Below are 18,975 nucleotides of genomic sequence, written 5' to 3'. Positions count from 1 at the left end.
ATTGTGTAATCTCTGCATTTATCAGGTAAATGACCAACAAGGAAGAGTCTTTACCTCTGGGTGAAACTGTTGTTCTGTGCGGGTATGACAGTACTGGCATGCATCTCCATTGTCACACTTACTAGGATCTCCCCACTCATCTCCATGTTTCACGCTAGGGCATGGGGAGGATCTGTAGCAATAAGTAGAAAAAGAACGAGTTAGAAAGTCATTTAATTTTTGAGCCAAACAGAAAAACCGTATCTACAATAGTTGTATAGCTTTATTTCTGACACTGAGTACCTTTACTGTTTGCTAGTCTTCCTCAAGAAGGACAAATTGCATTTCATCAAACAACGCTAATACAAATCACTTCTATTTAATTCAAATTGGTCAAGGACAAGTAGATTATAAATATGTAGTTGGGTTATAGCTGAGCCCTGAAACAGTCCCCAAAAGAGTGCTTAATGTTTAGAAAAGGAAAGCTTATGGCAGCAGGAACATAAGCAAAGGAGATTAATAACTGCTAATCAGCATATGATTAGGAAGTATAATGTTTTTTCTTGAAATACACTTCTCAGAAAGGTGCTGTTTCAAAAAGTCTTCATTCTGAGGCCATTCGGTTTGATGTTCATTCCAGTTTTCCTGAGGAAACAATATTCTGAACATCATAACAGAATAGCTGCATCTCGATAAGTATTCCCTGATTAATTCTTAGAATGTAACTCCAATGTGGCAATAGGCTGAGAACTACAACTTGAGAAATCCCCTCATATCATAGAAAGCCACCTACTTATATGTGAACTTATTTTGCAACAAGGGTTATTTTCTTTTTCATGCTGACATTGTAATAGAGTGCAACAGGCTTAAAGCACATGCACCCTTACCCTTACTTATGGCAGCATTTACACAGATGTAATTCTGACCCATGAATTAACTACTTAATGTGAAATACAGTCTTCCCACTATGACTGATGTATTTATTACACTGAGATTAAAGTTACTATCCCAACGAAGGAAACGTCAAGCCTTGGCCCTTTATAACCAGGTTTTGAAGCACTGTACCTGTATTTATGTTTTCTAGGGCTCCTTCTTCTATCTTTGCTATTATGATAATAAGGGCAGGCATAACCTTGGCGACAGAGGCGTGGGGGCTTCTTACATTGTTCTGTTTTGTAGTTTCCCAAAACATAAGTTGTGTCTGTGAAGATAAGTATAATTAATTAATTAAAATCCTAAGCATACTTATTTCTATACAAGGCTTTTTTTTTAGAGGAGAGACTAATTCAAGCATAATTGGATTCAGTACTGTGTAAAACCCCAAGGAACTTACCTTGCCACCTTGGCTCTTCACTGAGTATTTTCTCTATCATAGCATGGCTAGCGGCAACTGCAGACTGACCTTCTATGCCACTTTCTGATGTGGTTTGACCATTCTGCAAAGCTTCCATGGCCTGAAGCTCCCTTAGGGAACAAAGATAAATTAGCAATATGCAGGTACAGATACTTAAAGAAAAACATATGTGCCTATCGGCTTTTTGAAAAAATCTTTCTAATAATGTTGAGAATCCTACTAAAAGCTGAGGTAAAAGGCAGCCTAGGGAAAAAAAAAACATCATTGCCAAAATTGCAATGGAAAAGGGTGTGATTTGCAGAGCTTATCGTTCTTAACTGTTTCCCCTGATTTTGTTCTCTCCCCTTGGGTATCTCCTCTCCCTCAGATCCCAGGTGTCTGTTGGCTGCATCATGGAAGAAGCAGTAGGATGAAGAGAATGAAAAAGGGTTAAGCATTTCTTCACAGATTAGAGGTGCATGGGGGAGAAATGCTTAACCCTTTGGTTATTTGGCTTCATTCACACATCTGCCTCAACCTAGTGGCAAAATGGTGTGCTGTTTATTGAGTGTACTGTATATTTTTACCATGGACTCCATCTCAATGCGAACCTGTTGTTCTGGGGAAAAAGTGATGTTTTCCAATGGAAAACAGAGTACAATTTCCTACGCACGCCTTAGGGCAGGGGTCCCCAACCCCCAGTCCGTGGACCAGTACTGGTCCGTGGCATGCCAGCAACTGGTCCGCACAAACAAGCAAAGCCCCATTCACAGGATGTAGGCAGCACACAAAACTACACCCCCTCCGGTCTGTGGAAAAACCTCTCTCCACATAACTGGTCCCTGGTGCCCAAAAGGTTGGGGACCTCTGCCTTAGAGCTCTATAACTCCATGGCCATTTTTAGTTGGGCTGTTAAGAGAAAACAAAACAGGCCAAGCAAGCAAAACTATTTCTCTTTTTTAGGCTCAGGTAGGAACATATTCCATGAAGTTGCTATTCCTACTAGTAACCTCCACTGCTTAGTTTTCAGTATCCAAGAGAAGAGGAAAAACTGGTGACAATATGTCTCTTCCAGTAGGTGTAAAGACCTCTTGGAAAGGAAAAAAATCTAGAGAGACAGAGTTCCTCTGCCTTCCCTACTCCACTCCCCTTTCCTGCAGTTGCTCTTACCTCCAAGCTGCTTTTTATAGCAGTCCTCAACAGCCACAGAACTGCCTTCATGAGAGGGCAGAAACTCTGCTGCTCTCATTTTGGAGGTGCAGCAAGAAGGAGGCAGTGATTTCTTGATCTGTATGTGTTCTTTCCATCTTGAGAATGCGAGGAAGGCACAACACCAGGGGTGTGGGAAAAGCCCTACAAGTCCCAGACCAGCACCTACTACGAGTTATCTAATTTGGCCATTACATATACTTTAGGTTGCTTACAGTATTTTTACAAATCCACAATTGCTTTTACTTTCTTTCGGTTGAAACTTGATTCTTGTCAGGCATCTACAAAAGTATTTGCCTCAGAAAGAGGCTCAATATCTCTCTAGCTAACGTGTTATCACACCTATAGTCAGTGCAATGGTTGAATTTTATCTAAATTCTGTAATGTGCCACATTGGGTTGTATTCATTCCATTCACAATAGCCATATTCATAAGGCTCTTTACCTAAAGTAATGGCCAAAGTCACCTTTCAATGCATAACAGTCCAAAAAAGCACCTTTGTTAGAATACTTGGATTAAACATCTTTTCTTAAAGAGAGAGAGAGAGAGAGAGAGAGAGAGAGAGAGAGAGAGAGAGAGAGAGAGAGAGAGAGAGAGAGAGAGAGAGAGAGAAATCTAACGCAATAAATATTCTAATGTTGAAGAACTTCGCATTGATTAGCATTTTACATTCCAGGATTTCCATTTAGATTCAGCAAGTAAATATCACAGAATTTATTCCCTACTAACCTGATATCATAAACTGGAGAACGTAGATCATGTGGCCCATGAGCAAAAGCACAATGAAGGCCATTCTTGGTGCAATTTCCTTTTGAATCAGTCTCATGGATGCAGATTCCAGTTTTGTAGTAGCGTAGATGATATCGCCGTTCTGTATCACCGGTAGTTCTATGCAGGAATGGACACCTAAGGAGAAGGGAAAAAAAGAAAGAGCTCACAAAAACTTAAAATCTCAAACATGCTTTCTAACCAAAAAAAAATCAAAATCCTTTTAAATGAACAGTCAACAGGGTTGAGAAATCCAGCATTTTTCCTTCTGAAAATAATTCCATTTGTAAATTAAAGACATGCAGTAAAACCTCCATTTTGAATACCTCTTTACATTGACCACCTCCCTAAGTTGACCTAATTTTCATAGGCCGGACACATGCTATATGTACACAATAGAAAGCCAACCTCTTTATATTGACCATCTCTGAAAGTTATATCTTGGCAACCTGGACCTTGATAAATAATATTAAGTTACTCTCTATAACTTGACCAGCTGAGTCCAGTCTGCACCAAGGGCAAGAAAAGTGAAATGCAGAATTGGTAGTAATGAATTTCTTTCCAGAAGAATATCAAAGAATACAATATTTTTGACTTTGATTCGGCAGTAAAGTTGATGACATCTTTAACGCTGACGAGTGTGGACTCTTTTTCAAGGCGATGCCTGACAGGAGCCTCATTACGAGGGGTGACAAATGTAGGAGTGGAAAACTTTCTAAAGAACTTTTTAAGAATTCTGTTGTGTGCTAGCTTAACCGGAGAGAAGCTATAAACCTTCGGTAAAGCCTTGCTCATTCAAGAACCTGCAGCCCAAAGATATTCCCGCCACCTGGAAATCTAACAAACCTGCATGGATGACTCTATTTGTGGAGTGGACCAAGAAATGAAGAAGAAGAAATGGTCCATTCTCCTTGTAGTGGGCAATTGTCCTAGTCATCCCAAAGTGAATCATCTTATAAACATGAAACTGAAATTTTTGCCTCCAAACGCTACATCAAAAATTCAACCATTCGACCAAGGCATAATCAAAACATTCAAAATGCATTACCAAACTCAGCTTCTGCAGTGGGTCATTCCTAAAACACAAACCTATGGTCTCTCTGCTGAAGCAAAACCCTGACCCCGAAGCAATTTTCCAATCAGTCTTAACCGAGGTACAACCCTGCGGAAAAGTGCTAGAAGCAACTGACAAAGCAGAAGAATTAAGTGAGGAGGACACAGAAATTGCAGATACCATGTTTCCCCAAAAATAAAACCAGGTCTTTTTTTTTCCCTCCAAAAGAGGCACCAGGTCTTATTTTCAGGGTAGGCACCAACAACCCCATCCAGCTGGTCCACTTCTTCTGGGACTGAAGTTCTGCAGCTGCATTCGGGCCTGCATTTTGCAGTCAGGCCTCAATCCATACCTTGGTACTCGGCTGCTGAGGTCTTGAAGAACCGAGCTATGGATTGAATCCATAGCTCAGTTCTTGGTTGCACAGGCCTTCTGGAAAGCCCTGTGACTGAGAAATGCAGGCCTGGCTGCAGAAGGGGCCTCAGAAGAAGAAGTGGGTCAGCAAGGAGAGGCCTGGCTGTAAGGTCAGTGGGTGCGAGGCAGGTGGGGGAGCTCCACAACCCTATCCCCGCCCTAGCTTGATTTTTAATTCTGTGCCTCGCCTCCAAACTAGTGCTTATTTTGGGGATAGGGCTTCTATTAGGCCCACCCCCCCAAAAATCAAACTAGGGCTTATTGTTGATGTGGGCTTTACTTTCGGGAAAACATGGTAGTCATTTGCCCTGGAAAAATGCCCAGGTATGCTGAGTGGTATAGCCAGCATTGAGAGTGCTTTCTCCGCTTAACTTCATAAAGAGAATAAGAAACAGATTAAAATTGACTTTTTTTTCCAGAAAGAATGACTACACTTTAATTTTGTGTAATACAGTATTGATGAATGATTTTCCTGTGTTTTCATTATGTATGTTTCTGTATGACATTCTATAATAAAAGCTTTACAATAAAATGAGGCATGTGTACATATCAGTACAGTTGTTCCGTATGTTGACCATTTTTGTTCAGTCTCTTGGGTGGTCAACTTTCAGAGGTTTTACTGTATATAAGGATTCAATCCTCTAAACAAATACTTTATGATAAATCTCACTAATTTTTCCAGAATTATTCCAGAGCACAAAACTTTGAAATAAAGCCTTGACTTTAGGAGGAACCACAGCTTTTTCCACATTCTTGATAAGCTCTTCTGCAAGATTTTAAAAGCTGAATTGATGAATTTTCCTTCTGTTAATGCAGGCTGGACTTTCCGTCAGGTCAAATAAGAGACAGCCTTGAGTAACTTACTCATCTCCTTCAGGGCAGATCCCTGTGGTCTCATCATATTTGGTGCAGTAAATGTCAGGACTGTAGTTAAAGGTGCCATCCCGACGGCGGATAGATCGGCGACGACGCTGGTTAACAAAGTGCCAATGGAAGCATGTATAGGGCCTGTGCTGAGTACATTTGTGCTGCACAAACAGGGGACACTGCTCTGTGCGGAATTCCTTCAGGTATCTGCAAAGAGAAAGAGACTGGTTTGAGTTACAGCCAGACAGCTCAACTGAGCCCCACAACAGATTCACACCAAATCATTCTGCCCTTCTTGTTTAAGTTTGAAATTGAAATATATTCACAAAAAAGCTGGGCAAACATATGGCAGGTGTGAATAAATTATTTATTCTCTTCTTAGCAATCAAAATTTCTTCCCCAATTTCGTGTATTTCCATTTGCCTTTTGCTTCCCACAAGGAAACCAGTTGAGTTGAGCAATAAAACACTCAGTTTAATTTCTACATTCTTGGATCTTGTTTCAGATGAGTTAAATTAGATTACCATCTTTGTGGCAGCTACATGCTGTCAAATGAATGCCAGAGCAAAAGAATCAAGAGATAAAGAAAAGGCCGATAGTTTATAAAAAAATTTTTTTGCATTAATTACTAATAAGTCTACAGTCCAAAGAAGTGAGAAGTTGCACTATATGAGAAGAGTAAGGAAAGGCATCGAGTATTTCTATCAGTTGAAGTTCTCACTGTCCTCATAATACTCAGGAGTATATTTTGCAGGAGCAGAAAAAAAGATGCCAGGTCTGGTACTGGAGCACTTACTTTGTTGCCAGGGTAGAGTAGGGCAGTCTGCAAACTGCCTGCCCTACCCTAGCTCAAGAATATGAAATGAGATTCAGAAGAAAGCAAGAAAATATTTTGATTTATTATAAGGAAAGGTAGATTAATTTTTAAAAACTTCATGATAATGCTGCTTTCATATTTCATTTGATATTGTTTGTTAACCCCTGTTGCTTTCCAGGCCTTTCCACTTATATTATTTAGTTTTGCTGGAAGGCAGTGAAGAAACTAGAGAAGTGAGAACTGGTCCAAACGAGGTAGATGGCTCATAGCCTGAAATTCCATCTATTTTAAGCTTCACTGGGAATCCTACACTTATAGCAGAATACCCGTATTTTAGACACAGTTCTATACAATTTTGCTTTGATGTATGTGTGAGCAAACATATGCATTCATGGTACAGGAATACATCTTTGTTTACTCAAAACATTTGCATTTTCTTAGGAAACTGGGCAGGTTATTTAAAAAACAAAGTGTAAAACAATTGAAGAGGCATTGCTTCAATGTTTACTAACATAATGTAAACTGAAGGATTTAAAAGCTCGAGTCCATCTGCACTATTCTGATTCAATAATTCCGGATTCTCAAATACTTCTTATTAACACATGGCTTTTAAATGAATACAATTAATTGCAAGCACGAAAAGATTACAGATAGTCCTCGACTTAGTCTATTCATTCAACGACAGGTCAAAGTTACAGCAGTACTGAAAAAGTGATTTTATGACTATTCCTTGAAATTCCAGCCATCGCAGTCATGTGATTGCACACTCAGATGCTTGGCTCATGATTACATCGCAATGAGCCACATCGTGTGATTGCCATTTGCAATCTTCCCATCTAGCTTCCCACAAGCAAAATCAATGGTGAAGCCAGCAGGGAAGTTTGCAAGTTGCCCTAGTAAGTTGCTCCCACTGCTTTTTCTCCTGAGGAGCTTGTTACAGAGTGCACGTTTCCAGGAATCTGGTATTTCGTAGCAATCCCGTCCATCTACACTCCATAGTGTATGTGTGCCTTGCTCTCTTGAATCCTTCGCTGACCCACCTGAGGTCATGCCCAGCAGCCTCTCCTGACCCACCTGAGCCTCTGCCAGCCCCCTTGCAGCTTCTGCTGACCTGCCCATGCTCTCTGGTGCCTGCCTCCAGCACCTTCACCTCTCCCATGGCACCTGTACCTTCCCACTGCTTTTTCCCCGCTTAACAACCCACACACAAGCTGGGGTTATGACAGCAACTGGGAGTGCCAGGATTGCTGTCATTAAGCGATGGAGTCACATGATGTTGTGCTTTACAATTGCTGTTGTAACTCGAGGATTACCTATACTGTCAAAAATCAAGGGTTTTCTGAATGTACAGAATTCTATAAACAGTTTTGTCTGCTCAACACAAGGGAACAGTTTTGTTTTTGAACATTTGGCTGGAGTCTAATATTCCACATTCATTATTAACCACCAGAATAAAAACCACCTTTATTTGCAATGGTTTTTATGGATACGAATTACATGTTTTTTTTAAAAAGCATCTAAAATATTGCTTGAACTAAAGCAGGGAAACAAGCAAGCATACTTCAGTATTTACATCATGTAATAATGTATACTACTTTTATTGCAAATGAAAAAGAATTCTTACATCAGCAACCTATTCCCAAAGGATTAACAAACTTTACATAGGAACAGCCAGTCAATAAAGCTCAATAATGCAAATTAAGCTTGGCCATCATCATCATGATCCAGGTCCAAATTTAAAGTAAGAAATAATGTATGTGTAAATATGGACACAACTAGAGGCATTACAGTGTGAACATTACAAGATATGTTCACGGATGAGCCACTTGTCATACAGTAAATAAATTGCTTAGTAAGGCTCCAAACCCCACCCAAATAAGACAACTTCCTTAGACTCTTGATATGATTAAACATAATCAAATATTAAATCACAAAGCTAGTATGATATTTCATATAATCAAATGTGAACAGGAAAAAGGAAAAAAATGTCAAACTATGTATCAGGTAAACTGCTTTCTATAGAAATCTAAACAGGATGTATGCAGTATTTGCAGAACTGTTCCATGTTTCTATATTCTAGTAGATCTAAGGAGGCTTTTTGTTACAGGAGATTCATGGCAGAAGTAAGCAAGTGAGGAAAATAAGTCTCAGATTATGATGTTTTCCCTGCTGGTGCGCATATCTGGTTACAAATAATCTTTGTTCATTATTTATTCCATTATTTTAAAGTAGCAGATAAATATTTCAGTATGTTGTTTCTGAAGATACATGGCTTTATTAATTATTACATTTATATCCCTTATAATATATTAATGTTGGTGCTTAATGTCTGGATTTCCATATTGCACCACACCAGATATGTCAAACTCGCGATGTCACATGACGTCATGCAACATATCAGAGCTTTTTCACCGTTGCCGGCAATGGGGTGGGCGCGGCTCCGGTATGATGAAACCGGCCTGCGGGCCGGCAGTTTGACATCCCTGCACTAGACCATGGTTTGTTAAGCTAGCTGAAGTGGCCTGAATTGCAAATAAACTTAGAAAATAATGCATAAAATATTGCTATCTGGGAATGCATAACATATTGCTATCTGGGGACAACACTTAATTAACTTCTGAGGCAAAGCTGCAGTAAGATAGTTATATAAAGAAAGCAGAACGGCTTTCTGAATGAGAGTAGAAACGGGATTATTATTTTTTGCCTGGAATTGGGATGGGGGTAATTGTAAAGCTTCTACTACAGTTCTTGTATACTTTTTGCCTCAAAATAGAGGGAGCCATCAATTTTTTGCAATTGAAGAGGGAAAAGAGTTTTCAGGACCACAAAGTAATAGCATTTCCGAACTGCATAAAGGCCTCATATTGTACTTTATGACAGGAATAAACATACCAGTGGCTGGGTTTACCCAGTACTCTTAACCAAACAAAACAAACTTCATTATGGCTTAATGCAGTGTTTCCCAAACTTGACAATTTTAAGGCATGAGGACTTCAAATCCCAGAATTCCACAGCCAGCAACGCTGGCTGTGGAATTCTGGGAGTTGAAGTCCACATGCCTTAAAATTGTCAAATTTGGGAAAAACTGGCTTAATGCAATATACCACAAGATGTAAAACAAGACTGTGGTCCTGCCTTTGATTTGGAAATACAACTTCTGCTTGTTTTGACTCAACATCTTGAATACGGTATATTAATTTATTTTTAATTCAGGTAACTGAGGAATCTCTCTATTTAAGATTTATCTCCCAGTCTGACGGTCTAATATGGGAATTCTAGAGTCTGGAATACTGAAATTTTCAGTCTGTATTTTAAGTAACTGAAAATGAAATGAGTTTGATTTTTTTCATTTTCATATTTTGTGAATGCACCTGGGGGTGCACTTCATTTCTCTCTTAAGAATAATAACCAAACAAAGTGACAAGGCCCAGAATCACTAAGAGTTGTAACCCCTTTTCTTGTGTAATAATTTCAAGTTTAAAAGATTGTCCCCGAAGTACTATTTCTTCATCACAGTTTGAAGCTGCCATGAGGATGAATGTGCTAAACAGCACTAAATGTTATAGAAGTATCATGATAATTTGTTACAAGTCTATGTGTAAAACTGAAATTTATTTATATATGGGAAGAATCTACATTACATTTCTCAATATACTTCTAAGGTCTTTACATACATATACAGATTTTTATGTCTCTCCAGAATATCTCATCAGTTTCTTTTTTGTGCATTATGTCCTATTTAGCTGACAAAGTGGAAGGAGTCAGCAAGAAGCAAAATACTTCATCTGAGAAGCTAAATGATTTGTTTTCCTTTGTTAGCTGCAACATATGTCCTTTGAGTCTAATATACTCTGATTATTTATAAGCTAAATAAGCAGAAATTTGCAATCCACCCTCCTGGATTTTATGCAGTTGTACAGAGAAAAAGTTGACAGGTGGAGCTTACCCTACTTGGTTGAGAAAATCCTTTCCACTACCTAAAGATGTAAAAGCTCTACTGTCCTTGGCATTTAGCTAAACCATTTTTGTAATTTCTGCAAAAATTAATCTTAGAAATAAAATAATACTAACATCCAAATAACCAAAACAATTTCTTGACACAATGGACCTTTGGAATTCAATCTCTGCTCTCGGTTATTTTGATCTCAAGTCACAGTCTTCAAGAAAGCAAAAAATAGTTCTTTCCCCCCCCAAAAAGAATGCATTAGCACTCCTTATTACTGAGTGAGAGGCCTTAAAGAAAGCAATAGTTTCCTTTTATCTAAAACATACAGTCTGATTTATTTTCATATCAAGCAAAATAAACAGCAAACCCAACTTTGAGAATAAAGTAAGTTGGTAAAAATGCCTGTTAGAACCTAATCAGCAATAGTTCTGAAACTGCAATGGATTTAAACTCTGGCATTCTGTTTGTTTAACATTTTACAGAACTTTTTTTTTCTTAAACAATAACTTGATCATATAAGCACGGTATAAAATATTTATACTACATTTGCTCAGAATCAATTTAAGCAGTTTTTAAAAGCATCATGGATACATAAAATGTGGCTTCTTTTTTTTAAATAATTTTTATTTTTTATTTTTCCAAACTCCCCCATACATATACCATGATATTTATCAGATGTTAACATACATTCTTTTTACATTCATATATAATTTTAATAAAATGAAATAAATACATACACATGACTTTTGGTGTTGCTTGCCCATTTCCCCTTTCACTGTATCCACACTCCTTCTTCTCTACCTTCTTTCTCCCTTTCTTCTCTTCCCTACTTCCCTCTTCTTCCTCTCCTCTTCTCTTTTCTTCATCACTCTCCTCCCCTTTCTCCCCACTTCTCCTCTTCTCCTCCAACCTTTCTACTTCCTTCTCCCCTCCTTTACTCTTTTCTCTCTCCTCTCCTTTCTTCCCTCTCATTCCTCTTCAGATACAATTCAGGGGTAATGTCCGAGCAACTCCTCTCTCCAAATTTCCCTGTCTGTATTATATACAATAGGATTAATTTTCTCTTACATTAATACTTCTATTTATCTAACCTTCTCGGTATATACTTCTATAAATATTTATACAACCTCCAGTTATTCAATACTGTGTCGCCTGGGTCTCGCTCCTTATCTGCTCCTTCTTCTTCCATCTAAATTGATGTTAACTATCGTTTAACCGTATTCTCTTTTCAGCCAATCATAAAAAGTTCCCCAGATTTCATAGTAGTCTGACTCTGTCTTATCTTTAATTGTCATTGTTAGTCTATTCATTTCTGCACATTCCAGTATTTTCCCAATCACCTCTCCCTCTGGGGGGGCTTTCAGTGCTTTCCAATTTTGTGCAAACACAATCCTGGCTGCCGTAATTATATGAATAATTAAATATGTTTTCTCTTTATTGTATTTTCCTGGTAGAATACCCAACAGGAATATTTCTGGTTCTATACGTTGTTGTATCATCTTTTCTATTAATGTTCTAATTATATTCCAATAAGTTTTAGCTTCTACACCACATATGGTAGAAGGAACCTGGTATCTGATGACATTTCCAACATTTCATAGACCTGTCCTTAAACATTTTAGCTAATCTTTCTGGAGACATGTGACATCTGTAAAACATTTTGTACATATTTTCTTTATATGCAGTCGCCATTGTCAATTTATAGTTTCTTTCCCATAGTTGCTGCCATCTATGTAATTCAACTGTGTATCTAAAATTCCTTGTCCATTTTATCATTGTCTCTTTCACTTGTTCCTCCTCTAACTCCATATGTAGTAGATAACTGTACATTTTTTAATCCATTTTTCTTCCGTTCCTGTGAGTATTTCATCTAACTCTGTTGTCCCCAAACTAACACCGTCTATTTTAACATCTTTTTCATATCTAGATTGTATTTGCGTTCTCATGTACCAATCCATCTTTATTTTTATGTAGCTTCTAATAGAAGAAGAAACGTTATCATTTTTAATTGTCCCATCTTGCTAAATTAGTCATAAATGGTAAAAATTGCATAGCAATTTCAGGTCAGTAACTGCTTTTTAAAGTAGCCTCAGAGAGAGAAAGCTGAACTGTGGTTCTGCCTCAGAGGATAAACCATAAAAGTCATCAAGTCTTCTACAGGAGGACTTTGGTCTTGTGCTTGACTTTTATCAAAATCTTTCTAGTAATTTGCTTTATCTAACAAGCAAATATGTAGGTTAGGGGAAGAAAGAATAAGTCTTCTGATAGTGTGAAGACTGCTGAAAACTCACATATTTCTAACAAGGTAGGAAAAAGCCTAGATAGCAGCTCAAGGACAGCTTGAGACATTTGCTTTCAGTAAGAACCAAAATATTTTACTTTTTTGTAGAACATGATGATAAGGAGAAAAAAGTACATTCACTTGGTTGTGTGACCAACTTCAAAGAATATACAGTAATTGGAAGTACCCTTTTACAAGGCGAACATTACGTGAATATGACAATAGTGAAGTACAACGTTAACAAGAGGATCATTAGCATGCATCCTTAGAATAGTAACTAATGGCCATATCTATTCTCAACAAAGTATAAATGCTAACTAAAATCCCAGACTAGGAAGCTAAAATTCCAAGTGTTAATTGCTTCTGAACCAATACAGAAGGCTGAAAAATCTACCCCTAATATCTCTTTCATTAGAAAAAGTGATTCTAAGTTTTCAATGTGCAAATAACCACAATAATCTAATTCTACTTCTTCATGTTTGAGATATGCAGATGATACCACTCTAATGGCAGAAAGTGAAGAGGAACTAAAGAGCCTCTTAATACGGGTGAAGAAGGAGAGTGCAAAAGTTGGCTTGAAACTCAACATTAAGAAAACCAAGATCATGGCATCCGGCCCTCTCAATTCCTGGCAAATAGATGGGGAAGAAATGGAGGTAGTGACAGATTTTATTTTCCTGGGCTCCAAGATCACTGCAGATGGGGACTGCACCCAAGAAATTAAAAGACGTTTGCTCCTGGGGAGGAAAGCCATGGCAAATCTAGACAGCACACTAAAAAGCAGAGACATCACTCTGCCAACAAAAATGCGCATGGTCAAGGCTATGGTTTTCCCAGTTGCAATGTATGGCTGTGAAAGTTGGACCTTAAGAAAGGCTGAGCGTATGGCAAAGATTTCGGCTTTTTTAAAGGAGCAATCTCAAGAGAAATTTCTTGCGGTATGGGAAAAATGGATAAATTTTATACAACATAATTTGGATATGGAAAAATATTATTTAGCTTTTTTATAACTTGTAATGATTGTTTTTTTTTCTTTCTTTCTTTCTTCTTTTGTATTATTATTTATATACTTTTCTATATATGTTTTATTTTTCGCTTACCTCTTTCTTTTTTCTTTCTCTCTCTCTTTTCTCTTTCCCTTTTTTCTTCCTCTTTTTTTTTAATATATATTATTTACTTTAAAGTTTATGTTACGTATATTATTATTATATATATTATTATTATGATTTTTATTATTATTATTAATTATCTTATAAATTGTATACGTTATTTTTTTAAAAATTTGTTAAATAATCCTATATTCAGTTCTGGGAAGTCGGGGGGGAGGGTGGGGTGGTTTGGGAGGGGGGGGTGGATGTTTATTTGTAAAATTTTTGAAAAAAATTTAATAAAAAAAAAAAAAAAGAAAGGCTGAGCGCCAAAGAATTGAGGCCTTTGAACTATGGTGCTGGAGAAGATTCCTGCGAGTCCTTTGGACTGCAAGGCGTTCAAACCGGTCAGTCCTAGAAGAGATCAACCCCGACTGCTCTTTAGAAGGCCAGATCCTGAAGTTGAAACTCAAGTACTCTGGCCACCTAATGAGAAGGAAGGACTCACTGGAGAAGAGCCTGATGCTGGGAAAGATTGAGGGAAATAGAAGAACGGGACGACAGAGAATGAGGTGGCTGGATGGAGTCACTGAAGCAGTAGGCGTGAGCTTAAATGGAGGAACGTTGTCCATGGGGCCGCGATGGGTCAGACACAACTTCGCAACTAACAACAACAACAACAACAAAATGTTTGAGATTCCAGTATCTTGGTTAAATGGAAATGTCAATATCAGCTACCCTTCTGAAGCCTGACTTACTACTGATAATCTGCAGAATCAACATATTGGCCAAATTCTTCATCATCAATACATTTCATTCAGCTTTAACTTCCACTAGTATTAGTGGAATGTCACTATAACGTAAAGTTAGTTTTGGATTAGAACTACTGAGATCCAGACTCAAATCCACTTCTAAGTAAAGGAAATTCACTGTGTGATTTTAGGTCTGTCAGTCTCAGCCCAACATATTGCAGAAGCTTGCTTTTGTAAGATAAATGGTGATCCCCATGTAAGCTGTTTTAAGATCTTGAAAGAAAGGTAAGATATAAAAATGTTAGTGCCTCTGAGTTAAATCAGACTTTTATGATTGACTGAATGAGTTTCTACAGTTTTCTTGCAAAATTTTCCAAAGTAATTTGCCATTGCTTTCTACTTAGGGCTGAAAAAGAATGAATGGCTTAAGGTCATCCAGTTGACTTTGTGCCCAAAGCAAGACTAGAATTCACAGTTCCACAGTTCCAGTTTTCAAACTGGGTCTCCAATATAAATATATATATATATAACAAGGCAAAATATAACAAGAACAAGCAGATTCCAATTTCCTATTGGTTGAACCTTTCAGCTTGGAAAATATGAATCTGTATTAAGCTTTGACATCTTCCTCTTACTTTTTGTGATATATAATTTCATAAAAAATACTATTCTCATATTCCACCTAAGTAAACATCTGTGAGCCAGGCACCCAAAGCAAATTGGCATCTTCATCTAAGTAACTGAATGCTAAATCTTCCACCTCCCTTTTTGTATTAAAAGGTCATCTTGCCTCTTTTCTAGGCGTAACACTTATTACAAGCCATTATTTTATTCCCAAAGAAAAGGCAAAATGCAGCAAACTTTTTAAATAGCTATCGGAACCATTCAAAACTTTACAACTTAATTTTGTGGAAACCCAAACCAACCAATGACTAGGTAAGACAAAAGTTGAAATAATATAAATATTCCATTCTAGAATAACTAGATAAAGAGAACCCAATTAAATAAGTGAATCAACAATATTATACTTGTTCACTTATTGGCTGGAGGAAAATGATCCAAAGTTACATATCTGTGTGTGCAAAAGTATGTAAACTCAAAGCTTATCAGTTCATTTGAAGGGGAAATTAGAGTCAGGGGCTTCAATCAATGAGATTATAATCAGGAATGTGGGAGGTCCTGCCTTATTTTATGAACAGAATTCTGGGTATTCACTACCAAAGTCTGAGCTTCACAACACAGCTACGTGATAGTTTGTCATAGCTTCTACAATAGAGGTTTCTGAGGATCCCTGAAAGACAGTTGTCCTAAAAAAATGGACTAAAAATATATTAATTCAGAAAATTTTAAAAAACTAAAGTACAATTGAAAGGTACAATTGAGGTTTTTCTTGGGGGACTCACAGAGTAGAACTAGAAGTCCTGGAATTTGGTTTTAAATATGACAACTGCACTGTGATTATCATAATCTCAAAATGGAAAGGTTTAACATTACCCACAAGGAAAAATGGTTGGTAAAAATTATGGAACTTGCAGAGATGGCTAAATTAACTTCTTAATTATGAAACAGAAAAAATGCATTTATGAATTGTGGTTTTGATATTTAGAAAAAATGTATAATAGAAAAAAGTGAGCTTTTTTGTAATCATTGAATAAGAGATAACTTCGTAATCAAACATCTATTTGCTGCAAAGGAAATGAGAAGCTTCTTTTATTTCTTTTTATCCTTTCTTTCTGCACCATTATCTTTTTCTCTCTTTCTTAGTTCTCTTTATTCTGTATTTGAGTTAGTTTTTACATACCCTTTAAAACTTTTAATAAAAGTCATATGAAAGATAATTGTTGATGCTCACCAGGCTGGACAAGATTACAAAATTATTTCCAAAGATTTTGAACCACATCAACCCACTGTCGAGCAGTTGTATATAAATGGAGGCAATTCAATCCCATTATTACTTTCCTCAGGAGTGGTCAACCAACCAAAATCACATCAAGAGCAAGGTCTATAATGTTCTGGGAAGTCTCAAAGAACCTCAGAGTAATGTCTGAAGAACTAAAGGCCTTAGTGGCGAATGTCAGTGTTCATGACACCACTATCAGGAGAAAACTGAATTAACAACGTATGCCTAGGAGGGTTGCAAGAGAAAGTCACTACTTTCCAAAAACAGACCACTCTGCCTGCCTACAGTTCATGAAATACCACATGATGTCAGAAAGCTATTGGAAGAATGTTCTATGGATGGATGAAACCAAAACAGAACTTTTTGGCTTGAATGAAAAGCATTATGTTTGCATACACATGCATTCTTACAGAAAAACTTTATCCCATCTGTGAAACATGGGGGTGACAATACCATGGTTTGGTCTGCTTTGCTGCCTCTGGACCAGGAAGAGGTTGCCATTATTGTTGGAACAATGAATTCAGAATTGTATCAACAAACTCTTCAAAGAGCTGAAGCTCAAGAGAAAAGAGGTCAAGCAACAAGGCAATGATCCAAAACACACGTCACATGACCAAAGAATGATCAAAGCGAAAGAAAGTTAATGTTTTGAAAAAGTCTGAACCGATAGAAATGTTGTGGAAGGATAAGAAGACTATAGTTCTATGGCCAAGTTCTAAAAGCAGCATCCCACACCATAGCCCACACTGCCTACCAGTTTAACATTAATAGCAAATGCCTATATGGAAAACCAAAACAAAGCTGGCAGGACAAATTAACTGGGACATGAAAATTATCCAGTTGAACCTGGTTGCTACATCTGATCTTGTGAAATGGCATTTATTGATCCACAAAGCGGACCTAAGGAACGCTAGAATGAAGATTGTACTGAAGTGGTAGAAATATGTAGGTTAATGATATGTTTTTGCACCTAGCCAGCAATACTAACAGCACAATTCTACTTTTCTCTATGTTTGTTTTAGGTTTGCTTAATTCCTGGTCTTTCTACCCCAAAGATCAATGCCTTAAATTTTAGAGAATTCAGAATGCTATGTTCTATATTTTAAAAGATTGGCAGTCACTTATCCTCTTAGATACTTCCTCCCTTTCTATCCAGAATCTCATTCTGTATGTATCCCTAATTTTAGACACAGATGGCCTTTTATCTGAATTCCACTGGAATGAGACCACTTCCAATGATGCAAATCAGAATCAAGAGAGGAAATTCTTAGTTAACAAAAATGCTATATAAAAACTACATACAAAGAACATGGGTCTGCTACAATCTTCCAACTGATGTTTTTTAAAATTCTATCTTAAGCTTTATTTCAAATGTATTTCAATGTTATCTTTATTTACCAATTTAAGAAATGTACTTCACCAATGTTTCCTTGACATATCATCATAAGAACAATTATTATAATATTTAGTATGTAACATTTCAGTTTAAGGTGGCAATTAAGGTAATATAATTACGTACATTTAATTTTAGAAGTGTTTTAATATAAAATCCAAGATAGATGTTTGTCACTTGAGAGCAATTGTTTTTTTAGGGTGGTAAATATAAAAGTGATAGAAAATAATTCTTTTATACCTTAAAGGATCTTTTCAATCTACTAGATAGTTTGAGTAAATACAGATACAGCATAAAGTTGATATTAAAATTAGAACTGTAAATATAACTTAGAAAAATGTTTGATAAAACCATATTTGAACTACTGCATTCAGTTCTGTATATTTTTTATTGATATTGTAGAGTTCAAAAAGATGCAAAAATGAATATCAAGATAATCAAAGGACTCTTATATTACAAAAAGGTTACAACACTGAGGGATGTTTTAAAAGAAAAGTAATTATGCAGTTAAATATAATTATATATGCATTTTTTTTCTTTTTCTTTTTCTAGAATCTGGTGCATACAGTTAAATAGAATACTAGAAGTTTTAGATCACAATAAAGGGAGCATTGCATCATGCTCCTTCAACTACTGAACTTTGTACAAGACAGAGTGATGGCTTTAAAGCTCATGAGACAAAATTGTGGAAGACTATTATTGGTTTAGTACAGTGGTTCTCAACCTGTGGGTCGGGACCCCATTTGGGGTCGAACGACCATTTCACGGGGGTCACCAAACAATGCAGTCCGCCATTTTTTTCCCTTTTCCTTAGCTGTGCTACTCCCTTTTATTCTATTGGCTTTTGAAAGCCAATAGAATAGACTCTCTTGAATAGAGTCCAATTCTTTTGGCTTTCAAAAGCCAATCGGAAGAGGAGTCAAGATGGATAGTGTTTCCTATGCACAATTACTTAGATGGGATGGTAAAAACTGGCAATTAAAATCTTTGGAAGATTTAACACAAGAAAATATTATTTATTCATGGTTTCATTATAGACAAATAGTGGAGAGGTGGAAGATAGATCGTAATGTGGGTTTGCTCAGAGAAGATGAGAATTTATTAAAACAAATAAAAGATCAAAGACGAACTCATATTAAGAGAATTTATGGGGTGTTAGTAGAACTGGACTCAG

At 37.0% G+C, this 18,975-nt stretch overlaps 1 protein-coding gene across 3 annotated transcripts in view; it reads right to left on the bottom strand.

Moving 5' to 3' along the window:
* Window positions 1–18,975, bottom strand: part of UNK (unk zinc finger) — a 76,118-nt gene that overhangs the window by 32,395 nt on the left and 24,748 nt on the right. For all 3 annotated transcript variants that reach the window (XM_039327961.1, XM_039327959.1, XM_039327960.1), the window contains exons 2-6: window positions 5,622–5,831; window positions 3,251–3,427; window positions 1,313–1,443; window positions 1,045–1,180; window positions 55–172 (exon numbers count right to left, since the gene is read on the bottom strand). In XM_039327961.1, coding sequence (XP_039183895.1) covers window positions 55–172; window positions 1,045–1,180; window positions 1,313–1,443; window positions 3,251–3,427; window positions 5,622–5,831 — 772 coding nt within the window. The remainder of the gene's footprint in view (window positions 1–54; window positions 173–1,044; window positions 1,181–1,312; window positions 1,444–3,250; window positions 3,428–5,621; window positions 5,832–18,975) is intronic.

Source organism: Crotalus tigris, unplaced genomic scaffold, assembly GCF_016545835.1.
Source record: "Crotalus tigris isolate CLP2741 ecotype Arizona unplaced genomic scaffold, ASM1654583v1 scf7180000024370.6872682, whole genome shotgun sequence".
Taxonomy (NCBI): Eukaryota; Metazoa; Chordata; class Lepidosauria; order Squamata; family Viperidae; genus Crotalus; species Crotalus tigris.
This window is presented reverse-complemented; position numbering and strand designations above follow the sequence as displayed.